This window comes from Ambystoma mexicanum, chromosome 4q (genome assembly GCF_040938575.1).
Source record: "Ambystoma mexicanum isolate Mex_15411 chromosome 4q, UKY_AmexF1_1, whole genome shotgun sequence".
NCBI classification, from domain to species: domain Eukaryota; kingdom Metazoa; phylum Chordata; class Amphibia; order Caudata; family Ambystomatidae; genus Ambystoma; species Ambystoma mexicanum.
In genome coordinates, this window is record NC_090928.1 from 41,127,701 (window position 1) to 41,146,215 (window position 18,515).

General features: G+C 43.3%; 1 protein-coding gene across 12 annotated transcripts in view; it reads right to left on the reverse strand.

Moving 5' to 3' along the window:
- Nucleotides 1–14,775: 14,775 nt before the first annotated feature.
- AFDN (afadin, adherens junction formation factor) overlaps nt 14,776–18,515 on the reverse strand; it is a 2,107,422-nt gene continuing 2,103,682 nt past the window's right edge. For all 12 annotated transcript variants that reach the window (XM_069607417.1, XM_069607414.1, XM_069607416.1 and 9 more), the window contains one exon: nt 14,776–16,891. In XM_069607417.1, coding sequence (XP_069463518.1) covers nt 16,735–16,891 — 157 coding nt within the window. In that variant the 3' untranslated portion in view covers nt 14,776–16,734. The remainder of the gene's footprint in view (nt 16,892–18,515) is intronic.

Here is an 18,515-nt window from a genome sequence, read left to right on the forward strand (position 1 = left end):
CCGAGACCCCCTGGACTTATGCCGACGCAGAGTCGCCCCTCGAATCGTCGGTCGAAAGCCCAGCAGATTTCGACTTACGGGGTTTAGAAACCCTACCTACCGTTAACAACTTCTTCCGCTCCCACAAGGCCTTCGAAGTCAGGGACTGGAAGTCATGCAGTCGTCGGTGGCTTTCGTCCAGGTACCAGAGGCAGACGTTGTGCGTGTCTGTGATGGACATTTTGGCACCGCAGTCCCAAGACATTTTGAAGCCCGACTTCGGGGTAGAAGAAGACGAAGACCTATTCTCAAACTTTCTCAATCGAAGTAGAAGAATCGAGCGGGCCGAGATTCCGAGGCGAACAGGTTCGTGGAAAAAACAGAACTGATGCTACGGGCACCGTGCGTACTAGATATAACATCCGGTGATGTAGACCCTCGCCGGAGGCCCTCGAGGACAGCATATCGACGTCATTGATGAAGGACGCCAAAAAATGTTCAGAGACAGCAGAGCTGTGGTGATTACTGTCATAGATGTGAAATATGTCGGAGGACACAATCCCCTCGAAAGGTTATCACTCTCTCCAGGTTAGAATTTAAAAGTCCTAAAGTCCAGCAAAAGAGCGGGGGTTCTCTAAGGTAGAAGGGAATTAGTACATTTCTAACAGTTTTCCCTAACAAGGAGCTTACAAATGTTAGAAGAAGCTTTTCTACCCACAAAACTACATACCCGATTAAAAAATATGCCCTCCAATAAACAGAAAAACAAGTCACTCGGAACAAGACACACGTCTCAATAAAAACAAAGAAAATCACCAGAACACATTGAACAATTCTCAACCTAAAAAACATCCCAGAGTAAGCAATACGATTCTGCAAAAGTAGTAATACACGGTCCCCAGATCAAATACATACCGAATGTACCCACAATGAGACAGTCACAAAATTAATAAAAAACAACATGACCATTGCAAATAGTTTTAATGATTACATTCTGCAATCTAGGCCACTTTCTTCAAATGTGTTACCCATTAAAAATGTCAGTGCCCAAAAAGTATTCCAAATCCAAACATTTCAAATTGAACAAATGCAATTCAGCAAATCGTCAATAATAAGCAGATAATTTTAAAGTTAAAACACGACATATCAGGTTGTCCGAAGTCGACACACCCAATGACCCTTCCTGCCTTTGTAAAAGCATTCCAAGTAACAACGTACCAATCAAAAACACATTCGCTTATGTAACAGGGTCATGGAAATGACTTGTCAGGGAGTCGCAGAAAACTCTTTGAACTTGGAAAAGGCAGCATATCAGGGTATAGCCAGAGCTGGTCTTACGCCACAGGTGCAGAAGGGATCTGACAGGGATCCTAGTCTCCAGAGCGCCCGAATATTGGCACAGATATTGGTACAACAGTCCCTGTTCCAAACCCCATCAGCCTTGGTCCTGGCCAGGTTCCTATTTCTCCATTTTCAGACACCACAAAGTCTGGCAAGAACCTGAGCCCTCAGAAGCCTGACTGGAATCTATGATCCTGGGAAACAATACAAAACAAAGAAATGTCACCATAATGCATCTGGGCGCAATTGGAAAAACCCAGCCCATAGCAAGGTGAATGGAGTTGTGACATAAAAGGGAATATATACTGGGAGTTTGCCTTCCCAAGATGAATGAGACACCAAAAACCTTTCCGCCCCCCCCCCCCAAACACAGGCAGAACCCTGGGGAATGGTGGCACAGTAGCAGAGGGACAGAGACAGACAAAATGTTGCAAGTTACCAGCGGAGACCTAGGAATTCTTCCCATTCCCTTTCTGAAGCAAGACGCACTACGAATTTTACAAAAGCCTCAGTGAAAACGATCGGTCTGAGTACACAGCTGCCTAAAGAAGAAAGGAGTATGAAAAGGGGGTGGATCTAGAAGACATCTTGAAGACTTCCAGTGGAAGTGCCCCACCCCAGGGGAGATAGTCGGGTAGAGATTGGCCAAAGGTTGTAGCTGACTTAGAGAGCCAATGGAATGCTGGCCTATAAAAAGCCACTGGTTGCAGTAGGGAGTGAAAGGGGTTTGGGTAAGGTCTGGAGTAGATGAGGTAGACCAGGTGACGGGGTGAAGGATGTACCAGATGGAGAAGGAGTTTGAGGATACTGTTGGGAGCTTTGGGGGCGAGTGAAGGTAAAGTGAGAGGTTGGTAGCACTTGAATTGTAAATGAGAGACTGATTTCAAGGCTGGGATTAGAAATGGGGGGAGAGGGGATTTGATAGTCATGAGAAAAGACTGTATGCGAGTGACCATGTGTGTGTGAGTGTGTAAGAGAGATTGATATTAAGAGGGAGGAGGGTAGAGAAGTGGGTTAGTGTTAAGAGCGGAAGACAAGAAGGGAGTTGACAGGCGGAGACAAGAGTGTGGTCAGAGAGCACAGTAAGACCAGGGGTAGGAGACAGATGAGGGAGAACATTAAGAGCTAGAAGCAGGAGTACAGGGAAAGGGGAGAGACCAGTAAAACCAGGATACAGAGTGTGAGGGGGGAGAAGAGAGAGGGAGGGAGAAGCAAGGGGGTTGTGAGAGCAGAGAAGTGACAGGTGAATGAGGAGAAACTGAAGAGCTGGCCATCAGGAGAGAAGCCGACAGGTCACCGGAATACCCAGTTTGGTCCCAAGGAAGGTCCTCGCGGAATGATTTAGAACAATCCGCATACTCATCCAATCAAACACATTATCGAAATCATAAACATCAAATTAAAAATGCATTAACAAAATAGAAAATATCAGCTATCTGTATTGGTTACAACTTTAACCAGTACTACATCAAATGATCACCAAAAGACAAATCCCTTTCACTACATGCTCATCAAAAAGGACAGTTCTCAAAATAATCTACACACAACAAAACAACTTTTGAAAATGCACTGAGGAAAATGCACGTAATTGAAACTATGACATTCCAAAAGCAATCCGTCAACAAACCTCAGATAAAAATCATTCAATACTCACTTTTGAAAATGAAGAAAATCAATGGGTGAAAAACACTTATAAAAACGAAGGCTATTTGTTTTGTGAACGCCAACATTCAGGTTTAATCTAAACACGGCACCAAACAAAACCAACACTGTCGGAACCTTAACCTAACATTCACAAAGGATGCAATTTTAAATTATGGTATTGTATTTTTCACATACTCCGCAAAGGCCAGACTTCGAATTAATAGCTAGCCATAACAATTTCAGTATGTGTGCAAGCTTTCTGTATGTTGTGGGAATGCCCAAATTGTGAGATGTTTATTATGGAAAAGAGCTTGTTTAAGCGGCTTAGGTTTGTTTTCTATCTTTTTTCTTTGTTATGTGCAGGTCTGAATGAAAGTGGTTGGTAGCCATATGTGTTTGTAAGTTGGCATGCATGTTCCGTATCTGTAAACGATGCGTCTTTGTTTGGCTGTAGTGTACATGAGCAAAAAAGATACATTCTCAAGTCGAAAAAGTGAATCTCTCAAAACTCCCTAATCAGATTTTTGATATTTTGTTGTTTACACCAGTCCTCCACAGGATCTAGGTGCATGCCAAAGATATGGAAAATGTCAGTGGCCAATTTTGAGACTATTTGTGTTTAGCGAAAAACACACGCAAAATGCATTTATTCCAACAAGAAATAGCCGAAAACTTGGCAGGTCTGTCCTGGTGTGGCCAAACCACTACTTTCAAAAACACTTGTTAGTAATGTCTGCATTACACTAGACTGCGTCTTGTGGTTTTTCAACATACCCTTCTCGGACATGGACTGATCCACCATTCCTCTTTTGTTAGAACACAACCAATGGGAGTGGGCATCACCAACTCCCAAGCCCACCCACCCCACTTATATATCGACAGAGTTTGCTCTGGCTTTGGTCTCTGTGTACACGCCTCTAGCTCTTACCCTTGCACAGATGATGCTTACTTCTAGGGGAAAAACATACTTTACAAACGCCCTATGGGAAAGGTAAATGGGTGTTATCAGGGAATACAACCAAACCTTCCAAGCTCTTGCAATCCCTACAAAGCTGTTCTCTTCAATAATAGTTCGCTGAATGTGTATTGTTATCCATGTCTGCAGCACTCCCAAGGATTTTAATTCCCTGTCAGTGGTTGTGTGACACGCCTGTCACATATGAGGCAGCAAGTGTGCTGGCACTCTGCCAGAGTTTAGTACGATATTTTAACTGGTACGAGTTCCAAAATTAGATTAATATGTAACATTTAACAATTTAAAATATCATGCAACCTTAAGAATGGCGTTGAGACTTAAACACCATAACATATAAATCTGATATGTATTAATGTGATATATATTTATTAGAATGCGTTAACTGTGTAGTTAATGTTGAGATGAACTCGCCATAGGATGAGCCCTTTTTCCAGAATGCGAATACGAAACTACACAAACTTTCCCCAAAAACAACTATCCAGTTCTGACATTTTCTAGAAAGTTACAAGTTTGCCAGGGATGCGTATTAGTTATAGCAACATAATAGGAGCTTTCTCAATAGTTTTCCAATGCACATTTCTATAGGTATATTTTGCTCTTACCAACAGCAAAAAGACGCTAGATAGACTTAGGCCAACAATGGGTGGGAAGTTACATCAGTTTCCATTCAGTCACATTGCTTGCTTGGCATGACAGAAATCTGCCCAGGGTATTTTTAAAAATAAAAACACCAGTGGGCCAAAAATATATTTATTCCACTGGATGTAAGAGAGACCCATGTTTTCTGCTGCCATGTTGTATCCTTTGTTGTTGTGCTGACACAACCTAAGGAAAGATGCATAACGGGGGCGAGTGGCGACAAGCACATCTTCAAATCTTCCCTAGTGGTGGAATACAGCCCTTAAAACTGGCTGATGGGGTCAGGTACAAAGAGTTATGCTAACGCATCTAAGGTCTGAAAAACAAAATGGGCCTCATCACAAGTCCGGCGGTAACCGTGCAGGTAAAACTGGCAGGTTGCTGCCGGACTTGCAAATTTGACCAGCGCCTGACTTCCCGGTAACACTGGGGTATTATACCCCGCAGGCCGGGAAGTCAGGCGCCGGTACTTATATAAGCCCCCATTCCTATGGAGTCCTATAAATCCTATAGGGCTCTATGGGAATGGGGACCACGGAAGCAACGGCACCGCTAATAACAGTCCTGGTGCTTCTGTGAAACTGCGGGCAGGTGCCGTCCCGCCCGCCAGGTCTGACCAGTCGTAGTGTGCTTGTCTGGAAACAACTGTGCCAGTATGCTTACCGGCACATTGTTTCCGGACCGGCACACTCATAATGAGGCCCACTGACTTTGACAACACAAAAAGGTTATTTGCAGATGTTTGGGATATTTGTTTATGTAACTTCCCAAAAATCACAGGGCCAACTTTGAATACATTTGTTAGGTCTTGTGCATGTCTTGTAAGGAAGGCCCAAAAACCCATTTCACATTAATCTTCAGCCTGTGTATTGTGGTAGGTCAGAAGACGGAGGCGGACACTGGGAGGACTTGTTTCATGATATTCTATTAAAGTTACACTAGAAGGCCTATCTTTTCCCTATTGCTATGGGTGATCTCTGCTTATGTTACTAAGGTGCTCGTTTGTCAGTCGTGACTGTCAAATAAAATACCTCTGCTGTGCAACACTAAGCTAACAGACTACTACTATATACACCAACTTACGTTTAGGAGAATGACTGCCTTCTCCTGAAGGTACTTCTAGTACCAGTCTAAACGGTTCTTGCTTAATCTTCAAATAATCCCTCGTGATTCCTTGAACCAGTCTTTGAAATTGTTCAATTGCTCTAGTGACTGTTCTTTCCTCCTTTGGATACACTTTCAATGACAGATCTCTCTCTTTGGTTGGTTTTAACGTGTCTTTGGAGATGATCTCCCTGATGGGCTTTCCATTCCGGGCAATTATAGTCCAGCTTATTCTGTTCTACTTGACTTTGCATATAATTCACCAGCCTAGATTCTCTGAACTCTGGAGCATAATATTCCTTCACTTTTATACAATAGTCTTCTTGTACCAAACAGAGGTTTCTTCCCCTTTTCCCAGGGTATTGTTATCTTGTGTTTGTCTCTCCCTTCATTTACATTTTTAGCAATCCATTCTTCTGTGTCAATCCTTTAAGTTCACGCATTTCAGGTTTAACCTCACCTCTTGATTTACACTGAGAAGGGTTGTTGGTATGCAATACTGATAACCGTTGTGCCTCCCGTTATTCCTGTTCTCCCCATTACTTCCACTGAGAAGGAGAACCTCTTCAGAGCCCTACTCGTAGATCTTCTTGAGTGTAGCAACGCATCCTTAGTTTCCTTCCATCTGTATTTTCTCCTTCCTCGTGGCCTCCTGGTCTCTCTGTGTCTGACCAGACACCCAGCTGCTTACAGCTTGCAGGGGTGTCGGTGATGGTTTATGGACCCACTATTCACCACAGATCCCTCGTGTTCTCGCCACTCCCCTCCACTGAGCTCCTTCCCTGTTGGCTTCCCCGCCTCTCGATTTGCCATGCTTCTGGCATCCCGTCCTTCACTTGTGTGTGAGTTTCAAACTCAAAGGCTTAATTTTCTTTGACTCACTCCGCCCTCTCTCTCCACAGGTGTTACGCAGCTCAGGACCTTCCTGTGCCCGTGTAGGTTCTCCTCTCTCTCCACTACTCGTTGGACACATCTTATTTAACAGTCTTGTCTCAATGAATTGAACATTTTGATTTAAAGGGACATGTTCTTTTTCCATGTGACCATATCATCTCTTAAGTATTTCTTCGCCCCAGTCTTGATGGTTAAAAGTCTCTGATATGTTAGGGCATCCCATGAAGGACATGGCTGTATAGCTTGAGGGAGTTGTTCAAGGGAACAGGTGTCCTTGTCCCCTAAGGGGGAGACTTTCCTGGTGACATCCCACTTGCGTCTATCCTTAGGGAGGGTATTGCTGAGCAGGCTCCCCTCCCTAGCCTCACTGGAGAAGGGTCAAATTCCATTGATTCGTCACAGTACACAGAAGTGCATGAAACTTTGTGTAAACTGCATACGTTGAAGACCGCAAAGATATTTGGCGCAGAAACCACTCTAAGTGATGACAGACATCCAACTTAGATAAGTTGTCAGGAAGGCCATGCCCTATGGACACGGTTGTATACGAATTGTTCGTATTACAACTGTTCGAATGACAATTGACCTTTTCACAATTGACCGAATTGTGAAGGTCAATGGTAACATATATGCGGGGGGGAACCCCCCGCAACCCCACACCCAACCCAAACCAAACCCGCCCAAAACCCTACATATATATATATATATATATATATACGGTCAATTGTGAAAAGGTCAATTGTGACCCTTTAAATTCGGTCAATTGTTCATTCCAACAATTGTAAACGAACAATTTGGGTAATACCATGGACACATACTGGCAGAGTAGACTACATAATTCTTTTTTAAAGTTGTCAAATAAAGTTATGGTTAACATCTTAAAAAACTATGAATTTCATCGGAATAACTTCTGTTAAAGGGATGCTAAAATTACAATGCACAGTGGGCCCTGGGCACAGTAGCTGGTGTGCAAGATATAAATTGAGGCATGGTAGGAAGTGGCACTGCAACCGTGGCATGGTCAAAGACAACCGTGATGTCTTATGCAGTACATGGTGGGTGCAGGTTAAGGTTGTACTTCTCACTGTATTTAGTGAATTTCAATGTTCTTTTAAGGACTCGCATTTTAACTATAACGGCAGTTCAACTGAAGCTTTTAAAGCGAATATACATACAGTTGCATGCAACTTCATGGGTCCGGAGCAGGCTTCCAAAGTTGAAAACACGCTAGATGATTTAGTATAAGAAGCAGGCATGAGTCATCGCCCAGCTTATTGTCCAGGGAAAGAGCCACATGGAAGGAGCTATAGGGTTGGGGGCTAAGCCGCAGAACCTATATTTCCTAGGAATCAGCTGGTTGTCCAAAGATGATGAATTTGGCTTTGAATCTAGCGGCAGGTACAACGCTCTCTCATGCTGCACTTCCAGCTATAGCCTCATTGAAGTTTTAGATAAACGAGATTTAGTTTGCAACCTTTTGAATACCTATAAGACTCCAAATGAAAACACTCTCAATCTGCCTATACCTATTTCGTAGGAGCATAGCATTGTGCATAGGACTCAGAGGTGCCCCAAATGGCAATATACAACCTCTCTCAACCAGTGCAAATCTAGAATAAACCTTGCCTTCTCTTTTTCTTATAGACATAGCTTTCATTGTGACTGGAATCACAAGTGCCAGTGTCCTGGATGTGCTTTTGCAACATACAACATTGATGGGCATCAGACACAGATATTTGGGGAATACAAAGCACATAGAACTTGAACCCGGGAGTTTTGATTGGAGTCATGGGGCAACACAACAGACCAAAAAAGCAAGAATTTTAGAGTAAACTGAGCAGGAATGGCCTAAAGAGCTAGTACTGGAGTGTGTGACGCATGAAAAAGGGAAATGTCATAGGCCGTGGACGACACCTAAAGAGCCTCATTTGTCATTTAGCATGCTATCGTTGTGCAGCCTCAGGGCACAGAATCACTCTCCAATTGGCACCCAGTGCTGAAACAATACAAAGCTTCTGGATGTAGTCGTGTGGCTGCTTCAAAAGAGGAGGAAAATCTTCGGGAATATTATCCCACAGAAAACTATTTTAATGTCATGAAATTGATCACCCATTGCAGTTATATTTTATATATGCAAATAAAACGCTGGGCTTTGTCTGAAGAAGCACTCCATGTAACATGGTTATGAATGATTTTCAGAAGTAGTGGAAGCAGACTTCTATGCAAAAAAGCTTCTGTAGTAGAGGATTATACAGTACACAACCAACAGCTCATTGCCAAGGAACAATGTCCGTAGGTAGACTGCCCATAGAAAAACACTTGTTTCAGTGAGGGTCTTGTCACACATGCACACACTGAAATTAAGCTATCTCAATAAGCCAACACGTATTTTATGGCGGCAAGATTGTACATTTCTTATCTACATTCATTGTGTGTAAAGAAATCCTTTCTTAGATGGACCAACATCGAAACATTTCCAAAGCTGTTGTATGTTATAAGCCATTTTTAAACACACCTGTACAAAAGCGTTTCTAGGTTCGACAAGACAAGGGAGGGAAGACAGAGGGAGGACAAAACAAACGATCTTACTAGGCCTTGTGTCATTCAGATTGTGCAAGTGCAATAGCGCAAAGTGCAGGGGGACGGGAGGGGAAGTTCGAGGGAAAGGTGAAGTGCAATCAGGGTAGCATTGCTCAATAAGTGCAGCCAGGGCAGCGCACCCCAGGGTAAGTGCAAGGAGACAGGGGACTGTAGGGTATCAGTTATAGCCCCTAAGTGCGCACTAGGCCGGAGGCAGATCAGGAGCGACTGGTCGTGGAGGAGCCTGGTATCCAGTGAGACGGAGGGTACCCAGGCCACCAGACATCACAGCAGACAGGTAGGTCAGCAGAAGGGAGAGAGAGAAAGCAGAGGCAAAAAGGAAAGTCTTGAGCTGCTTCCGGAACTTCCAGCGGTCCGTCTCAAGTTTGAGAGAGGCCGGGAGGTCATTCCAGAGAGATCTACCCCCCACTCTCTGCCTGGAGAAGGGTCTGACCCTCAAAGAGTTATAGGGGACTGAGCAAAGGGCTTGAGAAGGAAAGTGTTTTGGAAGAGAGCGTTGGATGTAGTGCGGGCCCTGGCCCCAGAAAGCCTTGTGGACTATGCAGAGAGCCTTGAACTTGATCCTTGCAGCCACCGAGAGCCAGTGGAGGGATTTCAGGGCATTAGAGATACGGTCTCTGGGCTTGAGGCCACGGATACGTCCTACAGTCCTGTTCTGGATAAATTCCAGAGGGCGGACAGTAGAGGAAGGTAGATTGAGAAAGAGGCTGTTGCAGTAGTCCAGCCTAGCGAGAACCAGGCTTCTAGAGACAGCGAGCGTCTGGGAGAAAGTGAGAAAAGGAAGAATACCTCTGAGGAGGTGCTGTGGGATGTTTTAACCCATTAGTCCAGGCCCTGCAACATTCCTGTGCGCTGTGTGCATCAGGAACATCAGAATGGCCACTGGAAAGCATTATGCATGCTAAAGTCACCCAGAAGCGTGCAGGAAAAACTGGAAAAATAGACCGCCAACCCCCTTTTGCCTATGTCAGTGGTAACACAGGAGACTACTGCCAAAACCCACCATGGGGCTACCCACAGAGTAGCCTGAAACTACTTGAAAAAGCAATGCTGACTGCAAAAGAAACACAGAGCTGTTTGGAAATCCGTTTTTCTTGGTTGTCAAATTTGCAAACATCATGGTTCACAAACCACACAAAAGATCCAACCTCCTTGTTGGGTGTTAAACATCATTCTACTTCAAGAATCCACATAAATATGTCAGCAGAAGTACATTTATCAGAAGAAAATCCACATTTAAAGATGCTTGCTTGGAAAAATATGTTGAAAATAGGCGCAATACCGCTACTCGCCTCTGTCAGAAGCTGGTGATCTCTAAATGCTCAATGTCATGTTAAAACTTGTGTCTCAAAATCTAAGGTGGGGAAAGAAGAGACTTCCATCAAATGCAATAGGTTGCCACAACTTGAAAGAGACTGGAATTTAAAATATGTTTGCTTATTTTAAAATTGTAACTTTAATTTTCAAAAGGAACAATGTCACAATTTACTGTAAGGTAACCTGATTTAGCTAAACTTCAAAGAGGTTTTCCCCCACTGAGAACACACCACCCTGTGCCTTCCCACCAAAAGGAGAGGATATCTCATTTGGATGCTAATGAGAAGAGGAGGAGACTTGCTCTGCTGCTCTGGGAAAGAGACAATGGTTTCTTGAACTGAAAAAAAATGCTAATTCGGGTGTGACTGAAACCAACTGCACAGGAAGACAAGCTCATGCGACTCTCTGGCCCAGCCAAGACCTTGGAGGCGGAGACAACCCGTTTGTGGATTCAGAAAGCACAGAAACTGTATGTTTAAGAAAAAGACTCATAGAAAAGTGTACTGAACTGATGTAAATATGCAATTTAGAGGTTATTAAAATGAAAAGTTCGCTCACAGTTTAAAACTAATTTGGAATCTGTGCGACATTAAGAGACTGAACCACGAAAATGTTCATATTCTAGCTATTGTGATTAGGCTAGGAACATGAAATTTTACAGGGATATGCCCAGATGTTATGTGCATATATGTATAGAAAATTGTTCAGATCCGAAAATGGGTAACCCACCAAAAGCGCAAAAAACTGTCATTTGGGGACCAAAACTCGTAGGAACATGAGGCTTTGACAGAAACGTACCTTAGTGAATCTGTAATGTAAATATGTATAATTAACAAGTTGGGGATATTGGAAATATGTTTTTCATGAAAAATAAGATATACTGTACAGAAACAAAGGGGAGGTTTTCTCCCTGGGCCATAAACATGACACATCATGACACACTGTTCCCTTCTCAAATCAGGGGAGAGGGATTTCTCTGACCTATCAGATTCTTAGAGGGTTGGGCATAGTATAATCAGCCTCCCCACCCCCTTGGAAAATACATAAATAGGGACTGCTGAGGACAGATGCACACACACATTCACCCATCACTGATCTACCGGTGAAGCGCTCTGCAGGAAGAACCCATATCTAGGCTCCAGAACCTAGATCCAGACTCCAAAACCCTGAAGCAGAGCCCCAACCCAAAAAGCTGAACCCTTCTCAGCCGGCCTGTAAAATCTTGCAACTTGATTTAACCTCAAACTTCCAACGGGCCTAACCCATTCAACAGCCTGGCTGTGCTGTTTTGGCTGCTTCTGGCTAAGAACCCTTGCTAGAACCCCGAGATCCAGATCAGTCCAGCAGAGCTGTACCCAGAACCACCTGTCAGATCCAGTCCAAGAGGCCGTGCAGACCAGAGTGCCTTTCTGAGAGCAGGACTAAGCACCCGAGACCTGTCCGGTGGCGAGCGAATTCCAGCCAAACCTTTGACCAGATCTTTGATGTACCCATTCCAAAGCCATAGTAGTGAGTATTTAGCATATAACGGTCCATAGCAAATCTCTTAGTATTAAGTAATCCGATCCAATCCATTCCAACCAATCCAGACTGCATTATAGAATCTCTTTTGTCTATCCTGAATCCTTCTGTAATCCATATACTTCTGTGATAATTGTAGTGATAAATCATCTTTGCGCAATATATTTTTGAAGAAAGGCAAGCGTCTCGACAGGTCCAACCAACTGGTGGCGCCACTGGTCTGGTGGGTGCGCTGTCGTGTAGCTGGCGGCTTTATAGACTCTTAGTGTAAAGAACCTGTTTGTAATTCAAAAGTGCAATCTCCCATTTGTAAAATCTTGACTTCTTTTTGAGAAAAATCTACCTTCACTAAAACCTCTAACTTTTGAACCGTGCTAGGAACGAAATTTAAATGTCATTTTGAATCTGAAAAGTTTGCCGCGATTGTGCATTTGGCTCAATTTCACCACATGTAAAAACAGCTATTTCTTGCTTTCAACTTCTGAATTTCGTTTTCCATCTGCCAATCATTCAAACATCATTGCTAGTGTCTACCTGAACCAATCCAAAGAAACTCCCACTAGTTCTGAATCAATTTAGCGAATTAAAATCAATTTTTGCATTTTTCCTATTCATTTCAAATCACATTTAAAAGCAATTGACCCGTTTTAAAATGATTCCTGTTCTCTCTAAGCCTGCTGGGGGGAATCGGGATTGAAACTGCAACTCTTGATTGTTATTCCTGAAACTTGTGTGCCCTCATTCCATCTCTTCATATTGCATATTGGGGGGAGTGAGTAGTCTCAGGGGGAAAGAGTGATTACATTGTTTTTGATTGAATTCATATCAAGTTTCATTTCTGTGTTGCATTAATTTCATATCATTTCATTTCATTGAACCCACACAAAGTTTTATTCTCTGCTACATTATTCTTCCTATTCCTACTCCTAATTGATTAAAGAGATTGTTGATTATTGTCATACTACCCATTGCGGATCATTGTATAAATATTCATAAGTGTGATATTCAGATATTGTTCATATTCATAAAAGTTATATATATATATTGTTTAATTCAACAAATACATCTTTTTACTTTGCAAAACAAACTTACTTCTTGGTTCAGTGAGACCGGGGGAATCAAAGAGAGGGGCGGTATATAAGGGTACATCATCCAGAAATAAAAACCTTTGACATAAAAATATATAAATAAGGGTTTCAATTGGGCATCCCGTACTAGGCATTGATTTAGGTGGAGTGCTGGGTTGAAACCACTTACAGTGCAGCTGGTAGTGGGCCTCCTTTGCAAGGTCTGTGATGTGAGGAGAGAAGGAGAAAATGGAGTCGAAGATGGCACCAAGGTTTTTTGCATCACAGGAAGGCGAAGGAAGAGGGCCCAAGGAGGGCAGCCATAGTGAGAGAGGGAAAGCGAGAGCCCGGGTCCCAATGAGAACGATCTTCGTTTTACTGGCATTAGGTCACAGACCCTTGGAGGTGCACCAATCCTGAATCACGGATAGACAGTCAGGAATGAGCGAGAGAGCAGGCTGATGGGAACCTGAAAGAGAGCTGGGCGTCATCCGAATAACACTGAAAATTAGAGGCGAGGGTAGAGATAAGGTGGGCCAAAAGGGCCAAGTAGACATTGAAGAGCCCGGGTGAGAGGTTGGAGTTCTGAGGAACACAGTATTTGGCGTAAGAGGTGGCAGAGAGAAAGGACCCAAGTTGGAACTGGGTGGGTTGGTTCAGGAGGAAGGAGGATAAACACTCCAGGGACTGATCTGTGATGCCCAGGTTCTCACGGAGTGGATTGATCAGGATGGTGTAACTGACCGTTTCAAAAGCAGAGGAAAGGTCAAGGAGGATGAGGAAAGAAGGAAGGCTTGAATCAAGATTAGAGAGCAGATCTTCACAGGTGTTACGGAGAGCAGTTTCTATGCCTCTGACTGCTCTGAAGCCAGACCGGTGGTTATGGAGGCAACCAACAGATTCAGTGTGGAGAGTAAGCTGGGAGATGGCCAGCTTTTCCAGGAGTTTACCCAGGAAAGGAGTGATACAGATCGGGCAGTAGTTTGCAGGACAGGTAGGATCGGCAGAAGGCTTTTTAAGGAGGGGGTGCACAAGGGAGTGCTTGAGGAGAGAGGTGAGAGTTCCAGTGGCAAAATAGTGATTGGAGAAATCGTCCAAGGCTGGAGCGAGGGTGTCAATGTGGTCCTTGATGGGTCTGGAGGAGCAGGGGAGCACCTGTTTGGACAACACTTTCATAGATCGGACTAGAAACCAACCTCATCAGGTGTAGTCAGAGAGAAAGAGAAGGGGGGAGCAGGAGAGGCAGCCAGAGGGGGGTCGGAAGAGGGGAGCGAGGACAGATTGTCCTGAGTTTTAGTGGCGAAGCGAGAAGCCAGAGCTGTACAGAGGGCCGGGGAGAGAACATGAGAGGTGTAGACAGTAGAAGAATTGGACATCCCCTTGCAGATTTTAAAGATAGAAAATAAGAACACATTAAAAGGTATTTAATCAGTGGTACAATCTCAAACTGTCGAATTAAATTATGATTCATAACCACTTGTACAGTATACATGATGATTGCATTCCGTTGCATTACTTGTGTTAAACTATTTGTGCTATATTATCATGGATTCATCTTCCTGCCTTTTCTCCTTCATCCAAGGTTCACAAAAGCAGCCCAATTCACAAAGGTATGTCAACTGTTAAACTAACATAGCATTTGCATGATTGAAATAATGAATTTCCCTTCTAGAAGGTGGAGATAAGTCCATATACTTAAATACATACAAAGTTTATTAAAAATAGGTTGCAAGTGAAATACTACAGCAGTTTTGATGCATGTCCAAAGTATCATGAAAAGCACCTGTCCACATTTCCAAACTTAGCCTTATTGGCCACATTTATACCAAACTAAATGGCGCACAGTGCTTAAAAAGTTACTACCCACCCCCAGATGCTAGCAGCACAAGAATAGGTCATCCTCACAATAGTGTTTTTGTGTGACTATATTACAATTAAATTAAATGGCCAGTTTCATTGCAAGGCTGCTAGTGTTTGGCAGATGAGTTGGGAGATGCCTGCTTATGCGTCAGATTCCAGTACAGCAAGCATGCATATCAATTCACAAAAATTGTTCGCCCTCTATAAATCCCCTGCTTCATACTTAACTCAATATGGCAAAAGCACACTGAGTGTCAAATTGGAATCTTGCAATATATTTAAAAAAATTATATTTACACTTCAATATTTGTGACTTTTGCATCCAATTGTATAATTTAAAGATGGTATTCTTCCTCAGGCAGTGAGCGTGTACTCTCTGTACTTAGAAATGTGCATACAGTATTCGCCTAAGCATGATGTGTGTGAAAAAATATAGCTGAAGGTATTTATTTTCATACACAAATTATTGTACAATTAGCTAAATCCTACTTCAAGGTTGGGTGAAAAAGAACAGAAAATCCTCTTTGAATAGCAATCTACTTACTTGTCAAAGTCACACAATGAGAAAAAAGAAATCTGGTGAGGGTCTTAGCCCCTAAATCAGCCACATATGTATGGCTGATTAATTAAAAGTGATAGAATGAAAAAAGGAAACACATTAAATAAGGGTGTATAAGTGATAAATATATACTCAGAGCTGCCTTAAACACTCGACTGACGCACATGGCACTACTTAACCTGTCTTTAGAACACATAATACGTATGACTAGGAAGTGCCTTATACTTTCTCCACAGGGTATATTCGGCAGAGGATATTCATGCGCCAACATATGATGCCTGCTTGCCTTTCCTTAAAGCTGTGCTTAAATAAACTCGGTCTACCAAAGTTGTGACTTAAGAACTTTTCTCCTATATCCTTCAGTATATATATATATGTCTTGTCATCACATACTGCTTACTTATTAAGATGAACAAAGGAATCCAGAATTTCGTTGTCACTTGAGATACGGCACAAGCTCTCAGAATGTTGTTTAAAACAGGCAGGCAGATTTTTTGAAAGACATTGACAGTATTTGGACTTCTTTTCCAACTTTTTTTCTTTTGACTTTTTGGTAGCATCCACAATGGTCTCCTGGTCCTTAATGTGCAGTTGTCTCATGGTCCATTTATACATTTAAATGATTAATATTGGAAATGTTGGCAAACAAATAAATACAGTAGAATCAAGTGGGACCGACCATCCAAAATTGAGACTGCTGTCCCCCCAATGGTACACATTGTATACAGTATGTTACAATTCAGAGCATTACTCGAGTAGCTATCTTATGTACACAACAACAATCATTTGGGCAGCTCTTGCTCATTATTCCTGCTCAGCAGTTCAAACCTTGTTTATTTACTTGCAACAGTCTAAGAAGCGCAACATTGCATGAGCTTCTTAGTCTGTCCCAATAAAACTATCATGAGTGCGCCTTTAGAAAAAATTCAACTAAAAGAAAAAATAGGTACAATTGCCATCAGTGATTCATATAATTAAAATATATTTTACAGTGCTTTAATTGTATAAACCACAAGCTCTTGGTAAAGTAAGCATTCTGCTTTCCCACTATCACGTGGTATATAAATCTGAATTAACAGTCTTAGAAATAAAAGAATCATAAAATCACTCTTTACAAAAAAAATATACTCCTCCCTTTACACATTCCGCCCCACCCCATATCTTTCCCCATTTCATTAATTTAAAGATATATCACAAAGCTTTCATAAGGTGCCTTTAACTGTTTGTGTCCTTTATTTTGTGTTTAGTTCGTTTTCCAGTTCCATTAACTTCCTAGAGGCCTTTACTTTGTTGGACACATCCTGCCCCTGGGAAAAAAGGCGCTGACGCTCCTTGAATGTCATGTTTTCTGGAGGCGCTCCACTAGCTGCAGACAAATCTCCATCTTGACTACAATAAAAAAGATAAAACAAAATGTTAGTGTGCTGGAACATTCAACTAAATTCTTTGCTTTAACAAACTACTTTTAATTTTGCACAGGACATTTCTCAACTGAGGTAGCATGAACTGTAAGAACCATTACTTACCCTGTAATCATCTTTCTGTGGCCTGTATTTGCTTACAATCGCACGCTTTGCACAAGCAGATATCGAGTGGTTGATGCAGAGTATTTATTCCATCTGGTCTTGTTTTTGAATTCGAAAGGCGTCGACAGGGGCATTCCTGTAATACTATCCCCTAAACCAAAGTACCCATGCTCCTGCACAAAACAAAGTCTTCAGAATGCATTTCTGTCCCAAGCTATGAGAAGGAACAAGTTACTTAGCTGTAACTGTTGTTCTCCAGCATGGGTCTGGCATGGATTCACATGCTCATGAATATTCCCTGTCGTCAGGCCGGGAATCCTCGGTATAGAAAAAAATCAGTATCAGTTTCGTTTCTGATCTGTCTTTCTTAGTAGTAACCAATCACTGGTCTCTGGGTCATACTGCCCCCAGCCAATGACTGCCCTCTCCCTAAGCCCCGTCTCTGGCAGCCATCCTCAGATTTGGTAGCACGTAAAGTGGCAGTATGACCAAGTGAAGAGCCGCAGAGGGGTAGGCTGGAGGGTTCGCATGTGAATCCATGCCAGACCCATGCTGGAGAACAACAGTTACAGGTAAGTAACTTGTTCCTTCTCCAGCATGGGGCCTGGCATGGATTCACATGCTCATGAATAAACAATACATAGCAGTACACACATGCACAACCACGGGAGGTGGCAACAGGCTCAACATTAAGCAATACAACAACTCAACATTAAGCAACTCTTACCTCCTCACCAGGCTCACCTTAGGCGAACAGGTTGCGCAGCACTGCTTGGCCGACCCTGGACTCCTCCCTGGAGTCCCGATCGACGCAGTAGAATCTTGTGAAGGTGTGCGTCGACCTCCACGTCGCAGCCCTGCAGATGTCCAGCAGGGGCACACCAGACAGGAACGCGTGGTAGCAGCGATCGCTCTGGTCGAATGGGCTCTCGGACGGCCGGGCAGCGGTCGGTTTGCCAACCGGTGACAGTGCATGATGCAGCCGGAGAACCATCTGGAAATGGAAGTCTTCGAGAGAGCCTTCCCTTGATTCACAGTCCCAAAGTTCACAAACAGCTGTGACGTCTTCCGAAAACTCTTTGTGCAGTCCACGTAGAACTTCAGCGCTCTAGCTACATCCAGTGAGTGCAAAGTCTTCTCGGCTGGCGACGAAGGCGACGGGAAAAAAACTGGCAACACCAAGGGCTCGTTGAGGTGGAAGTCCGACGGCACCTTGGGCATAAAGGAGGGGTGTGTCCTCAGCACCACCCTCGTGTCATGAAAAGTCAAGTATGGTGGCTTGCAAGATAGGGCCTGGATCTCTCCCACTCGTCGTGCAAAGGTGATGGCCACGAGGAAAGCGGTCTTCCATGACAGGAACTTCAAAGGCGCCGAATGCATAGGCTCGAATAGGGCCCACATGAGCCTGGTCAGCACCACATTGAGCTCCCACGCCGGGGCAGGAGCCTTCACCGGCAGGAATGATCGGAATAGTCCCTTCATGAATT